The 23,765-nt window shown below is 41.1% G+C and overlaps 1 protein-coding gene across 10 annotated transcripts in view; it reads right to left on the reverse strand.

Annotated features, from left to right (window-relative positions):
• syne1b (spectrin repeat containing, nuclear envelope 1b) overlaps nucleotides 1-23,765 on the reverse strand; it is an 80,186-nt gene that overhangs the window by 29,260 nt on the left and 27,161 nt on the right. For 9 of the 10 annotated variants that reach the window (XM_072365601.1, XM_072365608.1, XM_072365609.1 and 6 more), the window contains 54 exons: nucleotides 23,008-23,235; nucleotides 22,822-22,920; nucleotides 22,454-22,641; nucleotides 22,160-22,283; nucleotides 21,879-22,045; nucleotides 21,242-21,395; nucleotides 20,496-21,121; nucleotides 20,163-20,342; nucleotides 19,887-20,037; nucleotides 19,576-19,734; nucleotides 18,611-18,793; nucleotides 18,256-18,357; nucleotides 17,961-18,164; nucleotides 17,664-17,871; nucleotides 17,391-17,503; nucleotides 17,016-17,221; nucleotides 16,783-16,932; nucleotides 16,376-16,667; nucleotides 16,081-16,253; nucleotides 15,670-15,979; nucleotides 15,288-15,452; nucleotides 14,244-14,600; nucleotides 14,004-14,140; nucleotides 13,413-13,590; nucleotides 13,049-13,231; nucleotides 12,784-12,927; nucleotides 12,140-12,295; nucleotides 11,628-11,792; nucleotides 11,356-11,528; nucleotides 10,997-11,150; nucleotides 10,726-10,869; nucleotides 10,291-10,455; nucleotides 9,840-10,157; nucleotides 9,430-9,585; nucleotides 9,044-9,214; nucleotides 8,603-8,929; nucleotides 8,340-8,492; nucleotides 7,994-8,161; nucleotides 7,583-7,759; nucleotides 7,301-7,447; nucleotides 7,069-7,194; nucleotides 6,726-6,902; nucleotides 5,982-6,247; nucleotides 3,629-5,789; nucleotides 3,139-3,476; nucleotides 2,867-3,011; nucleotides 2,549-2,767; nucleotides 2,181-2,449; nucleotides 1,832-1,997; nucleotides 1,489-1,644; nucleotides 1,212-1,364; nucleotides 909-1,091; nucleotides 641-778; nucleotides 139-324 (listed from right to left, as the gene is read on the reverse strand). In XM_072365601.1, the coding sequence (XP_072221702.1) occupies nucleotides 139-324; nucleotides 641-778; nucleotides 909-1,091; nucleotides 1,212-1,364; nucleotides 1,489-1,644; nucleotides 1,832-1,997; nucleotides 2,181-2,449; nucleotides 2,549-2,767; nucleotides 2,867-3,011; nucleotides 3,139-3,476; nucleotides 3,629-5,789; nucleotides 5,982-6,247; nucleotides 6,726-6,902; nucleotides 7,069-7,194; nucleotides 7,301-7,447; nucleotides 7,583-7,759; nucleotides 7,994-8,161; nucleotides 8,340-8,492; nucleotides 8,603-8,929; nucleotides 9,044-9,214; nucleotides 9,430-9,585; nucleotides 9,840-10,157; nucleotides 10,291-10,455; nucleotides 10,726-10,869; nucleotides 10,997-11,150; nucleotides 11,356-11,528; nucleotides 11,628-11,792; nucleotides 12,140-12,295; nucleotides 12,784-12,927; nucleotides 13,049-13,231; nucleotides 13,413-13,590; nucleotides 14,004-14,140; nucleotides 14,244-14,600; nucleotides 15,288-15,452; nucleotides 15,670-15,979; nucleotides 16,081-16,253; nucleotides 16,376-16,667; nucleotides 16,783-16,932; nucleotides 17,016-17,221; nucleotides 17,391-17,503; nucleotides 17,664-17,871; nucleotides 17,961-18,164; nucleotides 18,256-18,357; nucleotides 18,611-18,793; nucleotides 19,576-19,734; nucleotides 19,887-20,037; nucleotides 20,163-20,342; nucleotides 20,496-21,121; nucleotides 21,242-21,395; nucleotides 21,879-22,045; nucleotides 22,160-22,283; nucleotides 22,454-22,641; nucleotides 22,822-22,920; nucleotides 23,008-23,235 (12,438 nt within the window). The remainder of the gene's footprint in view (nucleotides 1-138; nucleotides 325-640; nucleotides 779-908; nucleotides 1,092-1,211; nucleotides 1,365-1,488; nucleotides 1,645-1,831; nucleotides 1,998-2,180; nucleotides 2,450-2,548; nucleotides 2,768-2,866; nucleotides 3,012-3,138; nucleotides 3,477-3,628; nucleotides 5,790-5,981; nucleotides 6,248-6,725; nucleotides 6,903-7,068; nucleotides 7,195-7,300; nucleotides 7,448-7,582; nucleotides 7,760-7,993; nucleotides 8,162-8,339; nucleotides 8,493-8,602; nucleotides 8,930-9,043; nucleotides 9,215-9,429; nucleotides 9,586-9,839; nucleotides 10,158-10,290; nucleotides 10,456-10,725; nucleotides 10,870-10,996; nucleotides 11,151-11,355; nucleotides 11,529-11,627; nucleotides 11,793-12,139; nucleotides 12,296-12,783; nucleotides 12,928-13,048; nucleotides 13,232-13,412; nucleotides 13,591-14,003; nucleotides 14,141-14,243; nucleotides 14,601-15,287; nucleotides 15,453-15,669; nucleotides 15,980-16,080; nucleotides 16,254-16,375; nucleotides 16,668-16,782; nucleotides 16,933-17,015; nucleotides 17,222-17,390; nucleotides 17,504-17,663; nucleotides 17,872-17,960; nucleotides 18,165-18,255; nucleotides 18,358-18,610; nucleotides 18,794-19,575; nucleotides 19,735-19,886; nucleotides 20,038-20,162; nucleotides 20,343-20,495; nucleotides 21,122-21,241; nucleotides 21,396-21,878; nucleotides 22,046-22,159; nucleotides 22,284-22,453; nucleotides 22,642-22,821; nucleotides 22,921-23,007; nucleotides 23,236-23,765) is intronic. The other variant, XM_072365605.1, reaches the window with a different exon arrangement.

Raw genomic sequence — 23,765 nt, forward strand, 5'->3', positions numbered from 1 at the left:
CAAGTCGATTATATATATGCAAGCCCTAATACTTCCAGGAAGTTATGCAAGCAAATTATAGCATTTTTTTATGTGAAGTTTGTAAGTTTCTAACAAGTGAAATGGAAGATCTTTTGTTTCTTTTTCACTTTTCTTTACCTTGTTTGCATCCTGCAGGCTCTGCAGTCGTGTCTTCATGCTTTGCTGAAGCTCATCAGTGTGCCGACTGAGTTCACAGACCTGCTGGCTCATTGACTCGACCTGCAGAACCTCAGATAGAAGTTCTACTTTTTCTGCCATAGATTCCAGGTCTCCATGGAGCTCTCGAGACTCACGCAGGACAGCCTTTGCACAGGGTAACAAGGTGTGGGAATGAAAAGCATGAGTGAATGGTCTCCAAGTGATAAGAAACCAAATGATGACAGGTTAACTTCAAACAACAGCTCATTGGCATCAGACAGGAATGAAATTCCACTGCTTTAGTAATGCCTCTTCATAAATGTTGACATGTGTAATTGCCTTCGGTTGTCTAAAATATTTTTGCTGGATAATTATCTATCCAGCTCAAACAATGTCCATCCATTTGCATGCTTTCTTTTTAAAAAAACATAGCTAAACACACTATCTTTAGATCTCAATAATACTTTAAAAAAACACTCACCTGGTACATCCGTATCTGCTCCTGCAGGTGAACAGAGGAGTTCCAGATGATGTTTGCCCTCACCAGGCTTTTGGCTTTCTCTGACCACCTCACTATGAAGTCCAGCATCTCATTATACTCATCTAAATAGCAGACAGCCTAAAGAGACAAGAAAATAAACATTTAAGTTTCCTTAATTATGAAACTGTGTCACACTATTTATAGCTGTTGGGGCACGAGTACTGCAGCTGTATTGTGAGAAAAGGATCTAAAAAAACTAAAGGGAAACCTTTTTGAGCCAATTATTCCTACAGTCTGCTAGCCGAGTTGTGTGATGATGCATCTCTGACAGTTTGCTTATAGCGTCACTGAGCTGTTTAGCCAGCAGAGGGTTTCTGCGGGCAAACTCTTGTACAGCTGCATCCAGCTCTGAGAGACTGCGACCACAGGAGTCCAAGTCTTCAAATAGGCTCTGAGTAAAGAAAAGGAATAACTGTAATTCTTAATACTTAACAGTAGGATAACAAATGGTATTTTATGGCAACTTGAGTGATCAAATATAGTAAGACCAAACAAAAAGTAGAGAACCTACTTTGACCTCTTCTTTGGCATGGTCAACATCAGGAGATTTGTCCTTAAACTTATTTGAGATTGCTTTCAGTTTCTCAGACATGTCGTGGATTCTGGAGCTGAAGTCCTCCTTTATTTCCTTGGTTTTCTGGTTTTCTCTCTCTTTTGAGAGAACCTGAGACATAGATGAGAAAATGACAAAAGGTTCTGACTTTTGGGATTAAAAGAAATATAAACTTTACTGATTAAGTACTGAATTTACAAATTCAAATCGCCTTAAAGGATTAAAGCTGTGATACCTGATCTTCAATAGCACCCAGTGCAAGTGAAACCTCAGCCAGTTGCATGGAGATTTCAGAAGGGAGTATAGTGTACAGGTCCAAGTACTTGCTTTGTTGTTGCTCAGCTAATTTTTCCACATTTTGGCGATATGTGATAACATCTCCATGTAAAATCTAAACACAGCAAAGAGACGACACATTTAACGGAGATAGGAAAATGTGTGCACAAGCTGGTAACTGACATTTTTAAGTGTTTAGTTGAGGAACTCTGTGCACATGCATGACATGAGGTCTTCTTCAAAGGATATGATATAAATATATTTACAAAAATTATATTCATCTTTTAAGATGGCAGATATACCTCAAGTTCCTGCAATAAAGAATCAATATCATGTGTGGGATTGAGAAGTAGCTCCCTGGTCTCCTGGATCCAGGCTTTCACAACACTAAGTTCCTTCTCAACTTCCTCTCGTTCCCTCAGTTCCTGAGCTGACTGAGCCCGCTTGGTCCTGGACTGTGTCAACAAACTGGAGGAAAATGGGAATAGATTCTTCAAAATTCTAAATGGCAAAATAAAGTTAAATATTGAATAGCACTGAATATATTTTTTTAAATCTTTGTTTTAACTGTATTTATTTAATAAAGATAATTTTTTAATAAGAAATGGCTGTTTTTCAGAGTAACAACTCTCAAGTTGCTCGTATTACTACCTTTCCATTTGGTCTTGAACAGCTCTGATCTCCTTCAGGCTGGGCAGCTCATCTTGTTCATTTGTAGGTGAAGGCACTTCCACATCATGCAGCAGACTGAGGGCATACTGACGCAACAGGGTGAGGGAGGAGAGTTCTCGCTCCAGGTCTTGACTTAGTAAGTCATGCTGGTCTAACAGAGACTGCAGAGTAGCTTTGGAAGCCTTCTCCACGGCACTGTCAGGAAAACGGCTTTGGAGCTCATCAGAGACATCTCTAACCTTCACCATCTACAACAAAATGTAATTTACGATAGTTAATTTAAACAGCAAAGCTACATTTTTACCTATTTTTGAACAATTACTTTTGTCTATTGTCCATCTGTGTACCTTCTCTCTGAATGTCCTCCATTCCTGTGCTGTATCCTCGAGTACTCTCTCCTGTCCCCGTGCTACACTGCGCAGCCGTGTCCAGCGCTGCCACACAGTGGTCATGGAACGACTGATGGTGGCCTTGCTGGCATCGCTCCCTATCATTTCCAGTTGTGCAGCTTGTTCCTCTAAACCGCTCAGCTTCTCTTGGAAGCCATTTACAAGTGATACAAGGGACTGAAAAATAAAGAGAAAATTAATAACCAAAAGAATATTCAGAGGCACCACCTGTGTTTCATGAGAATTAACATAATCTATTATTTTCGCCTCTTATACCCGATGACTGCATAGCTTGTCTTCAGCCTCTTGGCTTGTGGCTGCTTTGGCAGTAGAAAATTCAGTAAGCTTCTTTTCAGCCTCATTCATAAGCTCAATGACAGTCTGCCTTGCCTCCTGGAATGACTTCCACTGTGTTACACAGCTGAGAGAAAAAATGATATGTTACTAGTATAAATTGGAACACTAGATACAAACAATGAATTGCAGATAATATAGAATATTATATATGTATATATATATACATATATAATAGTGTCTATAAGTCTTACCTGCGTAGGACATCCTGGTGACACTGGAGCTGATCTCGAACCTCCACGCCTCTCTGCTTTGCTGACTCCACACTCACCCGAAGCTGCTCTTTCGCTGTTGGATTAACCAGTTTCTCTAGCTGAGGAAGCAGGGTCTGCAGTTCCTCCAGGTGGATGAGAAACTCCTGCTCTGTTGCCATGATATCTGCCTGCTGCCGGAGACACTCCTCATAGTTCTCAACATCCACTCCCAAGCTAGCTTGTTGGAGGAAAGACACAGCATCCTCCAACCATTCACAGGCTGACTGCATCCTGAAGTGGTATTTCTGACAGAAAACCAAGGCTTCCTCCAGAGTAATCTACATACAAAATCAGTTGAGAAAAATACATAATTCATTATTGATTTAATTCACATCACTGTAAAATATAAAGAACGGCATAAATGACAGCAAACCATATCAAAGATAAAGGATTTCAAGTTCACTTTATAATAAATTTAAGGTTATCCCACCTGTTTGGCACTCAGTGCTTTCTGAACATCAGCCTGCAGCTTTGCCATTTCTTCTAGGCTTGTGTCTACGTGGGTGGGGACAAGCTCATTGGCACTGACATACTCCTGTTTTTCCCGGCTACTAAGAGCAGCCACAATTCTCAGTCTGGATTGCACTTCCTCTTGCATTATTTGCTGCTTCCTGACCTCCTCTTGCACCTTCTCCACTCTGACATCCACAATCACAGCACAGTCTAGTTCATCCCTGATCTGCTGCAGCCAGTCCAGGGTCCTTTTCATCTCTGTCTCAAAGTCTTTACTTTGGACAAACCTGGTCTCACATTCTTCAATTAGGTCCCCCACTGCAGCCTGTAAGGATCGCAGCTCCTCTTGCCACAGAACCACTTGTTCTTTAGAGGCATCATGGGCCGCTTGGTCCACACGAGGGGCAAGCGTGTCCATCTGCTCCATGAGCCTTGACAAGTGAGAGTTGGCACTCTGTAGACTCCCTGCTAGAGCATGGTAGTTCTTCAGCCTCTCTTCAGCTGACTGCGTCTCTGCATTCACTTTCACCAGCTGCTCTTTTGTAGCTTTTAACTCAGAATCAACCTGCATTGCCATTGCCTTGTGGTCCTCAAAAGACTCTAAGGTTTCATCCAGATGTTCTACTTTCTGTTCTATCAACCTCTTTAGACCATTGTACAGACTCACAAGCTGGGTCATTTCCTCTGGACGCCATGGTTGCCCAGTGCTACGAAATCCTTCTTTCTTCTGGTTCAGCTCACTCACAGCTAGACCCAGGTTGCTGAGATCTGCCTGGATTGCTCTGTAATCGCTCTGCAAACTGACAACCTCCTCTGTTTTCAAGCCTACGGGCTGCATCCCTAGATTGTTGAACTGTTCATCAAGTTCCTTCAGTGCTTTGTGACTGATGTCTATGAAAGAAGTGTACTCATTCCTTGCAAGAATGGCCTGCTGGATTTTCTCCTGTTTTTCTTTGGCGAGTGCTAATATGCTGTTATATTGCTGAGGGAGGGTGTTAAGTTTTTCATCCAGGTAACAGTGGTCTACTTCATTCAGAGTGGGCAATATTTCCTGACCTGCTCTTTGTACAATCAGGAGAAGATTCTCATATTCAATTGCCTGCTCGACTATCTGTTGGTACTTCAGCAGTTGTGCCTCCAATTCAGCGTCTCCCACCATCAGATTTATTTCAGGAAAGGTAACAATATCAGCTTGTTTTAACCATTGGCATATTTTCTCTAAATCTGTCTTGAAGTACTTTCTAGACACAAGTACTTTTTCAAGCTCCTGGAGTTTCTGGCCACATCTATGAAGTGTTCTGTCAAAGACATTTTGCAACTCCTGCAACTTTGTGAGAATTTCGTTCTTTTCTTCCTCGCTGGCATCCCTCATCAGATCTCTCCCTTGAGACCACAAGGAAGTTAACTCGCTCTGATAGGCTTTGAGACTGCTTTGAATGTTCCTGCATGTTCGTACCTGCTTTGCTAGGTCATCAGGTAACAAAGCAATGTACTCCTCTGCCTGGGCTTTCTTCTCATTCTGTTGAACCCAGGAAATGGACTGACTAACAGCCATCAGGAACTGTGTCCTCTCTGTAAAAGCCTTGCTGAGGTGTTTTCTTCGCTGCACAACTTTCACACTCAGGGATTCCACTTCCGACTGTGTGTCAGAAATCAGCTGCTGAAGATGCTGTCGTTCACTGAGGCCCAGCCGTGCTAGTACCCTGTCTGCGTCAGCCATAGCTTGTGCCAAGAGAAGCTGTTTTGCCTCTAACTCACTGCAGATGCTCAGGTGGTCAAACAGGAAACTCTGAGCCAGCTCAGGAGGAGGGCTCATTTTCATTGCCTCAGATAGAGCAGGCTGCTGCTCCTCTGCCCAGTCCCGAGCCTCCCTCAGACGAGCCTCCACTTGACTCATATCCTCCAGGGTCACCACCGAGTCCTGGATTTTTCTTTCAATTAGGTTTTGCATCTGAGACCATCGTTGCTCAAAGTAGCTGATTTGCTCTTTTACAAGTTCTTTGTCATCCAAGTTCAAATGTTGGATGACTTTCTGTTTCTGTTCTTTAAGGTCATCCAGGGCCCCCTTTTGTTCTCTCAGAGTTACAGCAAGTTTCCGCAGTGCCTCTAAATGCTGAGATGAACTTTCAGCATCCGTTCTGTGGCACAAAAAAAGTCAAATTCAATATGCAAATTTAACAATTGATCTTATTATTATAATTGCATTATCTACAGACACCTCTATTTATGATCCCTAAAATTTCTATAATGCCAAAATGTTGGATTGGATGACAATAATAAACTTACATAATTTATCAATAATTTATGCATAACTTTATGCACAAACACACCTGGCCAGATTGTCCCAGTCTTTGGACACCTGTTCAAACAACACCTCCACTGCGGAGATACAGTCATGGTATTCTTTAGACCTCTGAAGGTCATCCTCTCTCTGATTCTGTAGCTTGGTAGCCTGGTGGCACAGCTCAAGCCAGGAATGGCTTAGTCGGTCAAGCTCAGCATGTTCTGGAGAGTCCTGGCCACCAGTCAACCTGCTCACAGTCTCGGTCATCTTGGTGAGGATGCTCTGTTTAGACTGCAGTTGTTGGCAGCATTCCTGAAAACAAAGCAGCATAATTGATAATAAAACTACATACCCAGAAACGTTTCCCTTTTAATCTCTTTACAACTGGATTAGATCAGAAAAAAAATCACAAACCGAATCAAATCTAATCTCACTGTGTTGTATATTTAACGTAGAAAGCACATGTAGACCTAGAACAGAACAACCTAACCCATTAAGATGTGTCTTGCCTAGACATGGGCACTGCTAAACTCATGTCTTGCATCAGGTCTTAAATGTTAAAACTTGACTGCAAATTTAAAGGTTTGAGTTCATTAAAAAAAACAATATTTTGTTTGTAAGGGGAAGAGATTGACTGTGATGGACTGGCGACCTGTCCAGGGATGTAACCTGCTTCTCGTCCAATGACAGCTGGGATAGGCTCCAGCCCCCCTGCGACCATGAGCTGCAATAAGCGGGTATAGAAAATGGATGGATGGAAGAAATGAGTTGGTATGATGCTGGTGCCCACCTTGGCTTGTAACAGCATGTTTTGAGCGATCTTAGTCTCCAGTTCTGCTGGTCTTCTGGAGAGGCTGAGAAGCTGCTGCTCCATGTCCTGGAACAAACTTGTTAGATCTTGTTTCTGATCCTTCACCTCTCTCCAGCCCTCTGAAAGCTCCTGTGCATTGGACATTCTTTCTTCAATCTGCACAAATACAGCAAACCAAACTCCTTAACCCAACTATCTTTGACATATTACCATATTATACTGTTGTACATTTATTGTATACATCTGTAACTGTTTCAATCACACTGCATGTCTAAATATGCTGATGAATCCCAGTATAAAATTGAATAAAAATGATACAGACCGTGAGTTTGATCCGCTGGACCTCAGCAGCTGCTACTCTCACAGCATCATCGGACAGGTCACACACAGAACATACTAGGTCCAGGTATGTGCTGGCCTGCTCTTGAAGGGCTCTATAGTGCTTCACCTGTGTGTAAAAAAATAATCAATCAAAATAAATCATACAGAAAAACTGAAGCAAATTATTACATTAATGCATTTTTAGCCCATGACAAACTTTTAGTATCAAACACCTGCTTCAATGCTTCCTGCAGACCAGATGGTCTCTGATCATTGAGCTGTAGCTCCTCTTGTACAGTAGAGAGCCAAGTTTGGCACTGCTGGAGAGTATCCTGATGACTAACATGTTTCTGCAACTCCCGATCCAGACTCTGGTAGACCTGTTAAATGTGGGAGGTTAGAACTTAGCTAACTTGATTTGGTGATGTAAATAACTTGTTCCTATGAGGAATAATATGTTAGATCATTTTGCTAAACAGTCAGTAAAGATCTATGGTTGTTGTCGTCTCACTCACACGCTGTGCAGTGCTGCAAATGGCAGAATAGCTGTCTGTGGTTCCCTGCTGGTGAGCCTGGACTTGTCGATTGATCTTAGCTTGAACTTGGTCTGTATAACTGGCAACCAGACCTTCGCCTTTCTGCTTCAAGCTGGCGAGGCGCTCCTCAAAACTTGCTATTTCCTCCATTATAGCCTAAAAATAATAACAAAATCAAAACAGTGAAATTGGGGGAGATAATATATGGCTGGTTTAGGTGTCATTGGTCATTATTGTTCAGTGATAATCTCGCTTGACAAATATTTCACTTATAGATTGTATTGTTCTCCACAAGTCTCAAAAATTAATTTAATGTGACAGTGTTAGCTGCAGCATCATGATCGTTACTACACAAACTGAATTTTGGTGAAACACCAAGGAGTTTATCACCTTGTGTCGGGCAAGCTGCTGGGTAGCCATCTCCATACTGCTGGTCTGCATGGAGTCCGAGGTCACCAGCCTACTGGACATCTGTAGGAGCCATTTCTCAACCTCCTGTAATTCACCGTTGTAGTCCTCGTGTTCTTTTACCCACTCTCCAAGGTTCTGGACATGTGTCTGAAGAAACAAAATCTCAGCTTCTTATTGAATATTTTTGTGACAATACATATAGAACAAGATACAAAAAACACATAATAATATAACTGAACATTACTGTCAAAATGTTTGCTAAGGTCCAAAATTGTTTTTGTTTACAATCACAGCAGAATCATCACAGCAGAATCAACTTCCATACCTTCGCTTCCAAACAAAGATCTTTATAGTCAGCCTGTAACTTTTTCATGTTTTCACGGATAGTGGAGTCATTAATTGCTTCAAGTAGCACCTCTCCTTTCTCTATAACACATTTCACTGCTGACTCGTGAGACTGCACTGTTTGTTGGATGGTCTGTATAGATGATAAGGAAGCAAAATATTATACATGAAATTAAGTAGTTGTCTCACTCTGATATAAAAAGATCTCAACAGACAAAACAATTTTTACCAGTATAAACCTACCTTGTACTTTGCTAGCTGAGCCTTCTTCTGATAGAGTTCAGCTTTAGGCTCTACACTTGATGCCAAAAGGTTCTTGGTCTCCATTACCCACTGGACCTGAGCCTTGTATTTATCGATAAAGTCTTTAGAAAGTGAGATGCATTTCTCAAGGGAGCTATGCTCTGTGCGCAGAGCTGTCATCAACTCCTCTAGTTGGAAGAGTTGAGTGTCCACTTCTTCTTTGAGCTGATCTGCTTCAGCTTCTTCCAGGAAAGCCATGGCTCGCTCAGTCTTCTCCCTCATTGTCTTTAGGTAAGTGTGACCCTGCTCCATGTCAGCCTGAAGACTCTGAAATGACATCAACTGTTATTTTCAAATGTTGAACAGATACCGGACTAATGCCCATGACTTTGAGTTCTGTTGGTGGTATAGAGGACATGCACACTGCATTATAAAATATACCTCCAGTTTCTTCATTTTTCTCTCCATAGCAAAGCGGTCCACTATATCAACACTTATAGCAACAGTGTTGAAGTTATTCTGAGCTGTGCTGAGCCAGTCTGAGAAGGTAGTGAAGACACACTGTGCTTCTTCAATGGAAGAAACCTCTTCCTGGAGCTGTTTGATTGTCTCCTGCATTATAAAGGAAGGGGTATAAGCAAAATTATGGGCAAGATGAAGACTGAAGCTGGCTTAAGCCATGCTGTCTATCCAGCTAACTGTCAAAATATAGATTTAGAGATTTAATTGTCTTTATTTAATATACAACAATGCAGTTTGTGAAAACATACATATACTGTAACATTCACACGTATGTGCTACTGTGATATTGTTCCAGATGATGTTACCAGTAAATGCAGAAGTAGGGCGTGGTAGCGTGCTGTGATCCGGGTGGCTCTCGTACAGATGCGACTGCTAATGTGTGTCTCATCAAGAACCTGCTGAGCCAAAAGAGTGAGGCCCTCCATTTCCTCTTGATAAACAAGCACCTCCTCCTGCCAGCTCTATTCAAAGAAGATTTTTTTACTGAATGTGAGCTCAGATGACAGATATTAAGACCTCATAATGTCCAGTACTTGATTTCAGAACAAAATTTAGTTTGATTTAATTTGATTACAGATTTATAAAAAATGGAAAAACTTTATTTTGTCACTTGTGGCAAAATCCTTCAATGATTGACACAGCATTGGAAATGATAAACAAATCGTGCACATTTGTACAACACAGCCAAAAAATTGTCTTTGTCTTCTACGCTAACCTTTATCATCTGTAGTTGAGCATCTTTAGTTGCACGGTCAGACCGCCGATGACTACGTAGTTGTGCTTTGGTCTCCATGCCTTTCAGCCAGCTGTCAAGACGCTGGAACTTCTGTTCCATCTGTCGGAGTTTGGCCAGAGCACTGTTGAGCTGAGCGCGGGTGTCAGCCAGCCGGGCCTGGTAGAGCCTCCACTCCTGCTGAAGTGTTTCCAGGGCTCTGTCCTCTATCTGAGGCAGACCCCAGGGAATGACCAGTTCTCGATTGACCAGCAGTGTATTTAGTAAAGCCTGGCCCTCTGTGCAGTGAAGCTGCAGTTCCTGTAATTACAAGGATTACAAATTACAAACTTTGATGGTATATATCAAGCCATTGCTGTGCAGTAGTGTTGTTCTTATGGCACTTCATGTTCACTGACTGTAACATATCTACAGCAATAATATATTTTAAGACCTGCAGCTTTTGAAGAGTCTCCTCCAGCATATCAACATCGCCCTCCAGCTGGGTGTAGCAGCCTAGCTTCTCTTGTTCCTGTTCAAGCCACTCTTCAAATGCACGAAGACCACGCTGATACTCTTGGTGGGCTTTCACCAGCTCCTCTGCTTTGCCAACTGCCCTCTGAGGAACACCACAGTGAGCATTTGTAATCTCACAGTTTGGTCTGACATTTCCGTTTATCTGGATTCATATGCAACCACCAGAGGGCCACATTCAGATTTTGGTCTTACTCTGTTTAAAGCAGTATGAGGTAACTTGAGGTAACCCTGAATTTGATTTGAATAAATCTCACTTGTCTCATCAAAAGGTATTTAAGACACTACAAAATTAAATAAATGGAATAGATTAAAAATGACAAGACACATTCATGAGCATTCTACTGCTTAATACCATAGCACTGTCTTTGACAGTATTATAACGCTCCTGAAGTTCTTGGAGCTCCAGTTGAGTGACGTAATTCTCGGTGATACCGGCACTTTTTGCAGTTATGGTGTCCAGCAGAGTGCTGTGGCTTAGCACTTCCTCATACAGCAACTGAAATGACAAGGAAAATTCCCTTTTTCTTTAATCTTGACTAAATTTAAAGGCATAGTCATTAATGTCAATTATTCATGATAAGAATAATAAGTAGTGCACAGTATGACAGAAAGGACTGCAGTACCTTTGCCTTGCTCAGATTAGCAGTTTTATCTCTCATCTCTGCGCACTGTTTATCAGTTGAATCAAGGATCTCCTCCACACGCTCAATCCAAGCCACAAATTGATGCACGTCCTCTTGGTAACTGGTCCACTGAGACAGTGAACCCTCCAGCTGACTGTTGATTTTAAAGATCAGATGAATGTCAGTCAAAGGTGTTTATAGCAATAAATAGTACAGGACTAAAGGCAAAAACAGAAGTTGCCACAGTGACAAGATGTGTAAACTTTACAGTTTTTATAGAAAAATCATTTTCAGTACAAAACTTTTGCTATAAAGCAAACAGAGTGCTTAAGTGTTGTCAGTTATGCTAAAGGACAAACCTTTTGCACAGAATAGAGGCAGAGAGCAGGGCATCCCAGGAGTCTTTAAGTTCCTGAATTTGATTTTGAACTACTGGAACTCCTTCAGCTGATGTGTTTCTCTGAACTGACTCTCCTCTTGTGATCAGCATCTTCAGCTGGATCTCCTTCTCTTGACGTGCAGTCAGCAAAGCCTGGTGCAACAGTCCCCCATATGCATTTATTACAACAATACATTTGGAATTTTTTGTATTCACTGCGGTATTTTGAAAATGAAGAGTAATTTTATAAACCTCCAGCTTGATCATCCGGCTATCAAGAACATTTTTGTCAGAAGTGGGGGCGCAGTAAGTCTGTAACATGTGGCTGGTGTCAGCCACCCAGTTCTGCAGCTCCTTTAATCCCTGGGAGAATAACTGGTGCTCAGTGACAATCCGATCGATCCGGGATGCCTTCTCCTGCAGAACCATAAAACACATCCAGAAAGGCATCCAGAAAATTACCATTTTAGACTCAAGAGATGAAACCTACAGAAAGTGGTAAGTAAATTCATCAATATGTGAGGTTAAATATGTAATAGACTTCAAACAAAAGATATTTAGGATGTTAGTTTGTATATCATCCATGACTCACAATAACAGACAGATATTAGTGTTTAATTACAATGAGTTATTACCTTCACTGCATATGAGCTTTAAAATAATATTAAGTCAGAGCTCCATCCAGTCTAGTGCCTCTGTCTTCGCTCCAGTTTTACCCCCACAAAAGCCCCAGTGCACAGGCAGTTTGGTAGGCATTACTTTACCTTGGTCAGGTTGGTTAAAGCTAGGTACTGAGCAGAGAGCTGCGAGACACGGTGCACAAAACCCTTGCCGGCCGAGTGTTCATCCCACAACAGCTGGGCCTTCTCTTTCAGCCTGCTCAGCTGAACTTCGTAAGAGGCTAACTCCTCAAGCACAGACTGGAAGAGCACAAGCAGGTTATCAAAGAGGCATGCAAGCAAACACAGATGTACAGGAAAAGTTGAACTCAGACTCAGAGCAGGATGTTAGAGATGGGAACATGGCAAAAAGAAAGTGAATGAGGCATCTGGCCAGTGTTACTTTCAGTAAAGCTATTGGTAATGACATGCAGTCAAACCTTCAGAAAATAGCAAGTTTTAAACAACACATTTTCTAAATGCACTGTAATTTAAATAGCTACATCAATTTTACTTCATATTATAGACATTGTTAAGCAGACATGTAAGTAGCAAAGGTAAGCAGAATGAACTGGCGGTTAGCAGAAGCGCATGGCGGTGCTTAAGCGACAACTAAATCTTAACTGAGCTGGAATGGTGAGCTTCTGCAAATGGAAGGAGCAGTCATGTTCACATTGAGGAACCGACTGGTTGTTACACCAAAAAATGATTGCTTTGTTCCAAGCCTGGTGGATTTTGGACATTAGTACCTGTAGCTTGTGCAGCTCAAGCTTCTTGGCTGTGAGATCGTGAAGTCTTGTGCTGCTCCCGTGCACAGCCAGCTCTGTGGCATTCAAGCACTCCTGCAGAGGCTCTGCACTTGCCTCAAAATCCTTCATTTGAGAAAGAAGGTTCTGAAATAAAAAGAAGAGTGACGAGATGTTTTCTTGATATAAAACGTATTAATGTAGTTGAGGTTTTAGAAAACGAAATGAAGGATAACTCAAATGTCGACAAGCTACATTAAATGCTTACTTGCAGACTTATTTCTCTGTTGTGTAGATTAGACATAATGTTCTTCCAATCTTCTCTGGCAGTGTTCATTTTAGCCCGAATTGCATCTGTTTTGTCTTTAGCTGCGATATTACAGAGAAGCTCCCCGTTTACAATCACAGCATTCAGCTTTGACTGACCTTGGTCTTTGTCACTAAGAAACTCCTGCAATGAAGAGAGAGAAGGTCATAGATAAGTTGTTTAGAAGTATTCACTTCATACCCAAGTACAAATACGCAGACAAGGTTTTGAAGATTAAAACTGCTCCTTGTTATACCGGGGAGTGCTTTGTGGTAATAAATACATTTTTCTGAAATTTTTCTGAAATTTGACAAAAGGGAAACACCTGAATCCTCTGCAAACTATTGGCAGCGTCATTGAGATTTTGAGGTACGTCAAAGCACTTGGCTGTGTTGATCTTGGCATTAACTAGCCATTGCTGGAACTCTCTGAAGGCTGAGCGGAACCCTTGTCCCAGCAGCTTCTCTTTGCTCTGGCACTCCTTGGAAGCTTGAAGACTCAAACTAAGAACAAATCAGAAAGAAACAGATTTCTTTCTGATAATAATAATAATAATAATAATAACAAACAGCCATATTTCTAAATTAAATATGTATAGTTGGCAGACCTGATTTCTGTCAGTTGTAATGTCTTTAAATGTTGGTTGTACAAAATTAATGCTCACAGGCAGAAAATCCTTCACTTTGCAACATAAAGAATATAAACTTTGTGAGAGAAAATGTTTGGGTTTTGTTGAGAGTGTATCAGAGACTGTTGATTCCTTTATAACATAGTTTACGGCTAAAGACAATAGTTTTTTTCTAACAAATGCAAAAATGTTTTAAAAGCAATACAGCCAAAAGTTGTACAAGGGTTACAATTGTCTTGATGCTACTATGGATCTATGGATCTCCAAATATAAAAACAAATGTTGTACCTGTTGTACTCTTTAATAAGAGCAGACACTCTCTCAGACCGTGTGCCCATTTCTCTGGAAAATCGGCACAGATCATTGAGTTGAGTCTTCAGACTGTCAGATATAGCCTCGGCTTTGACAAGTTCCTCCAAAGTTTCCTGCATGGGAAAGAGATAAAAAGTGATGACAACCATAACATTTTATCAACACATACGTTAGTCATGTAACTTATTTTTGGAACTAAACTAAGCTTAGACCTACTTTTGCTATCTGCCAGCCTTTAACAGCTTCCTCTCCATCATTTTTTCCCTCTGCTTGGGCCAATTGTAGGCGCCAGTCCTGCAGCTGACGTGTGAAGTCCTGCAAGGCCTGCTCCAGCTGTACAGACAGGCTGTTGAACTCTTGTTCTGAACTGGATATCTGTGAGAGCGTGGTCTCCAGACTGGCACGTGTCTGCAGTGCTCCACGTTCCCATTGCTCCCATGATGACAAGAGGGTTGCTTCCTCCCGCTCCAAAGCCTCGTAGCCTACCGAGCCTGTGAAATCTCTTGCCACTGCCCCACATCTCTGGACACGACTCAGCCTCTCTCTTCCACGCTGCTTTGAGTCAAGCAGCTCCTGAAAAGACCAAATGGAATGAACAATTTCAAAAAACTAAACTGAAGTTTTTACTTATCCTCAGATCAGTAATTTTCTACATATACAGTTATTGACTTTCTTGTTAAAACTGACAGAACCTATTGACTGTAGGCAAAAGAATAAAAAAAAATAACAATTGTCCAGTCCCAGTAGGCGAGCATTAAAAGGGAAATGAGTAATTGACGTATGTCAAACGTCTCAACAGCTCATCATACATGTAAGAATAGCTGAATTTACAAACAACTTTTGTAACAGTGTTTGTTAACACTGTGGTTATAAAATGAGGATTTTATTAGAGCAGAGTGACAGTCTGGAATTGCTTTCAGTGACTACAAGTTGACACGTAATTTCTGATGTGTTTAGTCGTCTCACAAAAGGAATATAAAAGTATGTGAATGCATTTTAAAAGTCTGGTATTATAAATATAGGTATTCGTCAAAAAATTTTGGACTAACATATTTAATTTTGTGTGTATGTAAAAGTGCTTAAAATCAGAAAAGGCCTTCACGGGTAGATGTCTGACAAGTCCCTCACTGTGTAAGTATTTAGACAACAGCTGAAATTGTCTCCAGTCCCCGGGGAGAAGAAAAAAACAAGCTGGAGGACATCTCTCATTTAGCAGCCATAATCAACTTTTTGTGAAGCACTGCATTTAGATTTCCTTACCTGTACTTTGGAGAGCTTTCTTTTAATGTTAACTGAGTCTCCTGACAGGTCAGACCAGCGCTGGAGCTCCTCTTTTGCTGAAATCAGCCAGTCATTGAAGTCTCTCACAGCATCAAGGTACTGCTCATGCTCAGATACAATGTTTTGCATGGACTGCACTTTACCCTTTGGGGCAGAAAGACAATGTATAAACCATCTGTCAGATAAGGAGGATGCATTTTCTGAATATGAATGTGTCAAAGAGTGAAACTATTCTATAGTATATCTTAGTCAAAGTGGTTGTATAACAAAATATTACAACATACTGTAACCCCCCCATATCAGTCACCTAGAATTTAGACATTTGCAATTACAATTCAGCATATTTCTGAATTTAAATTACCTTGACAACAGCTGAGATATCATTAAAGTGTGCATTGAGCTCTGCCCTTGACTCTGGTCCAAATGTCTGGTCATTAGTTTTTTCATACATCTCCACTGCTTTGTCTGTTAGGCGGGACAGAGCTGCTGCATGAGCGTCCACATCAGCTTGGATGGCCCTTAGTCGTTCAAGTAAAGCTGATTTCTCTTTGAGGCCTGGTTGCTGAGGCAGAGTCATCCCCACCTCTTGCTCCACTGACTCCATCCACTGCTGCAGTTGGCTCTTATTTTCTTGAAAGCTGGTCCACTGGGCCACTGTCCACTCCAGACGACTATTAAAAATGACAAAATGTAAATAAGTTCTGTACAAATGCTCACAACAACACATTAAATACTTACCCCCATCCTTTGTACAAGAGGACACATTTCCTACCTGTGGCAACTCATAGCAGTCATCAGCATATTGGCCCATGCATCCTTCAGGCTCTGGAGCTGTGAACAAATTGCCTCCTGCCCCTCCATTCTGCTGTGTTTAAGGACCTGTTCTCCTTTTCCTACTGTCATGTTGAGCTTCACCTCACCCTCACCCTTCATTAGCAGGATATCCTTTGGAAAAACATGAAGAAAGAACTGTGAGCCCACTACCCCATCATATAATGATTTATGTGATTCAAAATGTGGGCACAAAACAAAGTAAACACAAAAATTGTACAGCATTATTTCCCGACCTGTACAAGACCTAGTCTTTTTTCCAGAGTTTCTTTATTGCCAACTGTGCTGTTAAGTGAAGCCAGTCGCTCCTGGACACCATTAAGCCAGAACCAGGTAGCCTGCAGAGTTTCTTCAAAGGCTTGTTGCTCCTGTAAAGTGAGCTGGCAGCTGCGCAGCCTCTCTCTCACACGCCTCAACAAGGTCTGGTGCTGTGACTGCAGCTGAGCTGAGACTCTTGTCTCACTTCCATCGCCTCGCCCACCCTCATTGAGTGCCTGGCCCTCCTGGCAGAGACGCTCAAATGAATCCCTGCATGTAAATAAGGATAACGTGTACGTTTGATAATTGTTTGAGGACAGCCAGATACAAGAGGAAATAATTCAACAGCTATTTTCTGTTACAAGTAAACACACACACAAAGTACCTTTCTTTAAGCACTTCCTGTTGGTATTCCTCCACTTGCTCAAGCACAGCTTTTTCAGGACCACGCTGTTTGGCTTCAAGCAGATCTGTCGTCATTCTGTTTTCCATATGTTCCAACCACCACCTGAGCTTCTTAAGACGACCCTCAAACCTACAAGGGATTAAAAAATGCTTTGCTTGTAAATGCTGGGCTCACAAAAAGTGCTGTAGAGCTAGTTCATGTCAGTCTTTTACCCTTTCATGAGAGATGCACTATCGTCCAGGATCTGTTGGTTCTGTCTGCACTGCTCCACAAAGCTGTCCCAGTCCTGCTGGATGGAGGAAAGGTGCTGCTGGACCTGTGCTGCGCTGGATTTGGGAAGATGAAGTAGGAGCTTCCCTCCTTCCTCACAGACTTGAGTAAGACGAACATCACCCTCTTCCACACGATCCATGGCACCCTAAAAGATCATCCATATCTGCTTAATTTTTCTATGTTTAACTCTTGCATCATCTCATATTAATTTCACTTGATTTTAAAGTAAATTACATAATATTCTCCTATTGCCATCACAGTCTGAGCTTAAACTGATCACAAGCATTTTGAAATGTTTATGCAGCTAGAATTACCTTTAGTTTCTGTAGTTTACGTTCTACAATTTGAGTGTCTCCTGATCGGTCAGAGCATTCCTTCACTATTTCCCTCTGTTCTGAAAGCCAGTGATGGAACTCCTGGACTAGGTCTAAATACACAGGGAAATAAAAATAATTCATATCGAGCACAATATTCGGACAAAATCCAATTTAACAGAACTTTTTTTTCACCAAAGCAGAATAGAAATTATTCTTAGGCCACTATACTCTATGTGGCATGAATTCTCATTATTTAACGAGACTTCTTACCACTGAACTGCTGCTGCAAACAGTTCTGGAGTGAAGTCAGCGTCCTGGAGGAAAGCTGGTTCACAGACTCATAAGTCTTAATAAGGTCAGTGAGACATGAGCCCAAACCAGCCAGCTCCTCAGAGGGATATTTTCTGCACAGGTTGTTGAGGCTCTCCCTGGTGGAATCAATGCTCCCCTGTTGATTTTGCAGCTCTTTCTGAAAATCCTAACATGTTCATAAATATAGTTTAATTCATTGGCTCATTTCTTGCGCATTTTTGTAATTATTTTCTGGATATTTTTTTAAGGCTGTACCTTCACCCTGCAGATGTCCTCTGGATCTGATCCCGTTGGAGAAGACACCATTGAATCTTCCATACTTTTTAGCCATGCAGACATCTGTGAGATGTAGTCTTCCAGCTGTTTTCTTTGAGAACTGAAGTCCACAAGGTTTCCTCTGGTCTGCTCATGTAGCTTCTGAACACTGCTGATCTTCTTGCGCAGGTCATTTTCCAACACCTGCGAAAAGTGTTTCTGTCGTAAACTGACAAGGCCCTTTTTTTCCAGTGAAATGTAGAGTAATCATTGAGAATAACATTGAAAAAAGCACCTGTAATTTAGCTGGAGTCTCTTGATTTTGACTGCACTTCTTCAGCTCTGACACTATCCTTTGTAGGATTTCAAGTTTCTGCTCCTTCTCTCTAATTTCTGCCTGTGGATTTGTCAAATTAAAGAAGCATGAAGTACAGCCTCTCTGAGGTTAATCCGTTCTGGAAATCTGTCAGATGCTAAACTGTATGGTTGTGATTTTAGCATGTCTGTATGTGTAGGTGTCTTTGTAAAGCGATATATCAGGTATATATGATTAGACATTTATCATAGTCAAATCTAGTAGTTAACTCTCCAAATGGAGGTATAACAAATCATTACAAATGCTGTCCATGACATCAGAAATCTTACTGTACCTGTAACATTGAGAGCCTTGCTGAAACCTTCTCACTGTTGTTGAAATTGCTCAGGCCTTCATTTAGCTCAATCACAGAGCTACTCATCCAGCTCTCAATGTCCTCATTTATTTTACGTACATCATCCCACAGTCCCAAACTCTGGTTTAGGCGATCGATGTTGTCATCTATCTTCTCGGACATCTGGGAATGGATTAAATCAGTCACTAAAGATCACTGTTCGTTGAACATCCTGCAAAGAGCTTTTATATTTCATATCAAGCTATATTGTGATGCCCACAGTTGAGAAAAAAAAGAGCTCTATGTTAACAGATGCTTCTGCCACCTGTCTTTGTTTGTGCTTCACAAACAAACGTCTTCCTGCTCTAATGTTATGCTGCCACTTGTGGGTAGTCTCAGGAATATGTGAGACAGTCAGGGGTATGAGGTGCTCTTGGTTATGTTGGCACTGTTGTTGGTCTTTTAGCTTTTTGACAGAGGACAAATATACGCACTATGATGGAACAAAAACAAGTGTTGTCTGTCCTTTTCACCTTTTCTTATTTGTTCTTTACAGTTTCTCTGTCACTTCCTTACCATTTTTGTCACTTTGTTCTCTCTGTTGTAAAATCTGTTTTTGGCATCTCCCAGATCAAGCTAACTTCCAACCAGTTAGCATTCAACTTATGGCTAATGTAATCTCTAAAGGCTACGCCATGTTAGGTTTTTGGATAGCTGCAGGCAAGCCTGTCTGTGTTAATGAAATACCCAAAACTGTTCACTCTTCTGCGGATGAAAGCGTTGCAGACAAGCATAAACAGGACCATATACAGCATATATTTGCAGTGTCTATACAAATTTTAATTATTGTTGCTTAAGGATAAGACAAAACATGCTCCAAATGCCCTTGAAGCCCTTCACTGTTCAACAATACTCACATCACAGTAATGAATCATGATTTCACAAATTCCTCATCTAAAACTTACATCCAGCCACTGATCGACGATTGTCTCCATGTCTTTTTTTATCATTTCACTGTCACACTCAGGGATCTTCTTCAGTTCAATCACCAGCTGTTTTCCTTTGCCGGAAAACTGATCCAATTCATGTTGCTTTTCAGCCATTGCTATCTTTATTGATTCATGCTATAAAGAGAGTGGAGACAACAAACCTCTTCAGTATTCAGAATACCAACCATAAAGTAAAATCCCCAAACTACACAAACATATTATTTTTCTGGATTCGTTTAAGGAAGTGAGATGGCAACCCCAAAAGGAGCAAAACATTATTTTCTGACCTTGGTGAGTGACCTCTTGGTTTCTTCATGATCCTTCAGAACTGAGCTTATCTCAACCAAAGGTTCAGCGCTTTCAATAATGTTGCTGATGGAGGTTTTAAGGGTTTGGTATTCTCTCATGAGCTCAGCAAGAACATTGCACTGTTCCTGTCTAATACAGAAAGCAAGAAGTTAATTACCCAAACATGCTTAAATTTAACTTTAATTTCAAACACATAACTATAAAGAAATAGGTCTATTTAAAATGGCAATATGCCCCTTCAATTCCTGCAATACCTCTCTGTAATGAGCTTCTTGGTGTCCTCCCAAGTTGTCTCCAGCAGGCTAATTTCCCTTAGTACCTCCCCAGCCAACTCTGCATCTCTCTGGGCCAGCTGGTTGCCCTTGTCCCTCAGCCACTGCTCTTCATGTTGGTGTGACTGCAGTTCATCCTCCAGCTGATTAATGAACCGAAGTCTGGCCGAGGGAAAAAAAATCAGTTGCTACAGATGTTTTCATGCTAACCAATGGCATACTAGCACTTAATGTAACTGTTCCCATAACTCTTCTCTTGAATTTTACTGTATCAACCGTCTAGCTGAAGTTAAATAAAATGTTGGTGTACTTTACCGCAGTTGAAGAGCATGAAGGCTGGGCTCTTTGAAAGTCTGATGGTCAGCTTTTTCCTCAATGTCCTCCACAGCTTTGAGCAGCTGTTCTTTTCTCTGTCGAAATGAAGTCCACAGAGCTCCCAGAGCCTCTGCTTCACTTTGCTTGGTACCAAGCAAGTTTCTCACAGCATCCAACTCAGCACTGAGTGAGTCAGCCAGCATGCGGCATGACTTATGAGAACCCTCTTCAGCCCCAATGTGGAGATGAGCTTTGCACAGACTACTGTCCAGATTGATAGCGAGAGTCTCAAGCTGACTTATGTCTGGAACAATAGTGGCCAGCTCTTGCTGCAGCTCTTCTACTCTTCCACGATCCCAGCTCCCAGCACTCTCAACAGTCTGTCTCAGACCCCGCAACACTCCTGCAGCCACATTGTGGGTCTGCAAAAATGCCTCAAGCCTTTCCAGGCATTCTAACTGAAGCTCTGCTATGTGCTGGGCTTCCAGGAAAGGCTGCAGGCAGCTGTCCGCTCTGTTGTGAAGGAGCTGTGCATCAGCAGGCTCACAGAACTGACAGAGCTTCTCGGTCTGCTGCTCCAAGTTCTGTTTCACACTGGACTGCTTCTGTAGAGCCAACTGAGTTTCCTGTCAAGGACAAGTTATATATGATATGTTGTCACCCTGATCAGTCTACTAAATATAAGTGGCTGTGGAGAGAAGAGGTCATCTAAACGCAGATGTGTTACAGTTCTGCCCGGCTCTTACCTTAACTTGTGTCGTAGCAGACTGCAGGTTGCTTATGTTGATTGGAGAAGCTGAGTGCAGATTTGACAGCATGGTGTCGCTCCACTGGGAGAATCTAAGAAGTGCCTGGTCAAACTGCTCCACTAGTGAAAGGTGATTCTGAAGCTCTGTGATTCTGGGGGAGAAAATAGCTTTACATTAACTCTGCAATTCAGTCAGTGCAAGACCTGTTTCAACTTTTTTTTTTTAAATAACCCATATATTAACTAACTGTACTTTAGTAACGTAATCCTACCTGTGCAACAGAGCTACAAAATGCATAATTTTGTATGATTAATTTCTGTTCATACAAAATATGCGTTATAGTTTCGAGGAAAATGTATTTTCGATTGTATATCCTAAAGTATTTAACAATGTAATTTTTTGCTAAATATACTGTATTTGTAAAAGTTTTAACATAACATCAGTATATTTAAAACACATACAAAACTGAAAAACAGCCTCAGTTTGTATTTTATTAGTATTAAACAGTATTCAAAGAGTCATTTGAGCACAGTTAAGTTTGAAAAGACACACAGAGACAAAACAGTTGGAGCATGCTTGACCAACGAGCAAGAGAGCCAAAGTAATTGCATATGTTTTTTCGCTGTTACCATACCTTTTAGGGAGGACTTCATGTTGGGCAATGAGTCTCTTCTGCAGAGTGTCAAGTTCATCTTTAAGCTGAATAACTGTCTCCTCAGGTGCCATTGGATACAACAATGTCCCCAGAGACACTAATTCAGCATGAGCCGTCTCAAGGGACTGGACCTCAGGTTGCAATGCCTGAAAGGAAAACCATAAGGCCTTTGTATTCATAATAATCAATTCTGATTATTTAACTTGCCATTTATTTTATTGTTAAGAAATAGTTTTTAGTAGTATAGTATATATATTTACTTGCAAATCCTGAATCTCAGTGCATAGCTTGACTTTATCAGCTGACAGACACTGACTTTCGGGTTTGGATGCAGATTCACTTCTCTCCAGGCAGGAGATGAAGCTTGATAGTTGTTTCTCATACCTGATGCACATTAGAAACAACTGTGTTTAAAATTGTAATGTCTACTATAAATATGTCTTTGTAATTTTAGCCTGTAAGTCAAATTTAATCATAAGCATATTTTAACTTTTACTCCGTATGAAATTCACAATTATGTATTTTAAGTTCACTGTCTGCTCAAAAATCCGTACTTTTGCCACAGAGAAAGCAACTTTTCCAAAGAGCTCTGTCTGTCTCTTGCCGCCTGGATAGTCTGTTCATAACCAGTGTTTAGCTCTGTCACAGTCCTCACTGCTTGCTCCTTGTCACTGAGTCGACGAGCACTCGCTGACAGCGACAATAAGGTTCCCTTCAGCCGCTCAACACACTGACAGACATCCTGTGTAAGAATAATACATGACAGTGACCAACACGCTCCACTTGTGAACTGACTCACTGGCAGAGGAAGAAACAAATGCCACTTCATTATTATTGTTTTACTTTGCCGTTTACTCAAGAGATGAGCAATAAAAAATCTGAATTTGTTTTCATTAATAAAGAAATCAGAAGATCTGAATACCATGTGACTTTGAAGGGCTTTGTATGTCTCTGATGATGATGTGCAGGACTTGATAGGATGTTCCAGTTTTGCATGAAAGTCACTAAGAGATGCTTGTACCTGAAAGAAAATTTAAATCAAAACTAATTATATGTCATTATCAGCCCCTAAATGTTACACTCTAGCAGTATCAGTTACTGGATTTACCTCCTCCAGGCTCATTTTGAACTTCTGTTGATGAGAGGAGCTTTCCTCTAGCTGCCCATCAAGCTGCTGAACACTCTCCTTCAGTTCCTCCCAGTACCTTCCAATTTGAGTCAGACGGGCTTTGATGCGAGCTGCCTCACCTGAAGACACAAACTGGGCCAGTGCCTGAGAGTCGGTCTCCAGTTTAGAAAGGACCTCAGCTCGATCTTGAAGTTCTGATCCAACAGCCTGAATAATAAACAAGGAAAACCATAACTATTGCTGAGTCTTGTAATTGTTAAGTGAAGCTCAAATTTCACTGAGCATTTATGAGACTTGTTCAGTGAAGTAAAATAAATGAGTACTTAATTAAATTAATATAATACTCCAGCCGCATCATTAGATCTGCAATGGACTGTGCACTTTAGCATACCAGACAGTCAGCAGGACAAAAACTGTACAATGGAAAAATAATTGATTAAAGCCCATTTATCATGCATTGTAGGGTGTTTTGTGTGAGTATCAGGAGGCAAATGTCATTTAAATCTATGAAACAATCAATATATAGTTATCTATACTTGGTGATTTTTTGAAAAAACAAAACAAGTAATCATTCTAACAATCATTCTGCAAAAAAGTTCTTTTTTGTCATAAACTTTATCCTAAAGGCACACTTTTGTCAAACTGATGACTGATTGAGGCTGTCAGCACTAACGTTGTTAAGTTAAACACAACCATAGACGCAATGAATGGTTCTTCCTCTCCACTTGTGTTGAAGA

Source organism: Leuresthes tenuis, unplaced genomic scaffold, assembly GCF_036924035.1.
Source record: "Leuresthes tenuis unplaced genomic scaffold, fLeuTen1.0.hap1 SCAF_15, whole genome shotgun sequence".
In the NCBI taxonomy this organism is placed as follows: Eukaryota; Metazoa; Chordata; class Actinopteri; order Atheriniformes; family Atherinopsidae; genus Leuresthes; species Leuresthes tenuis.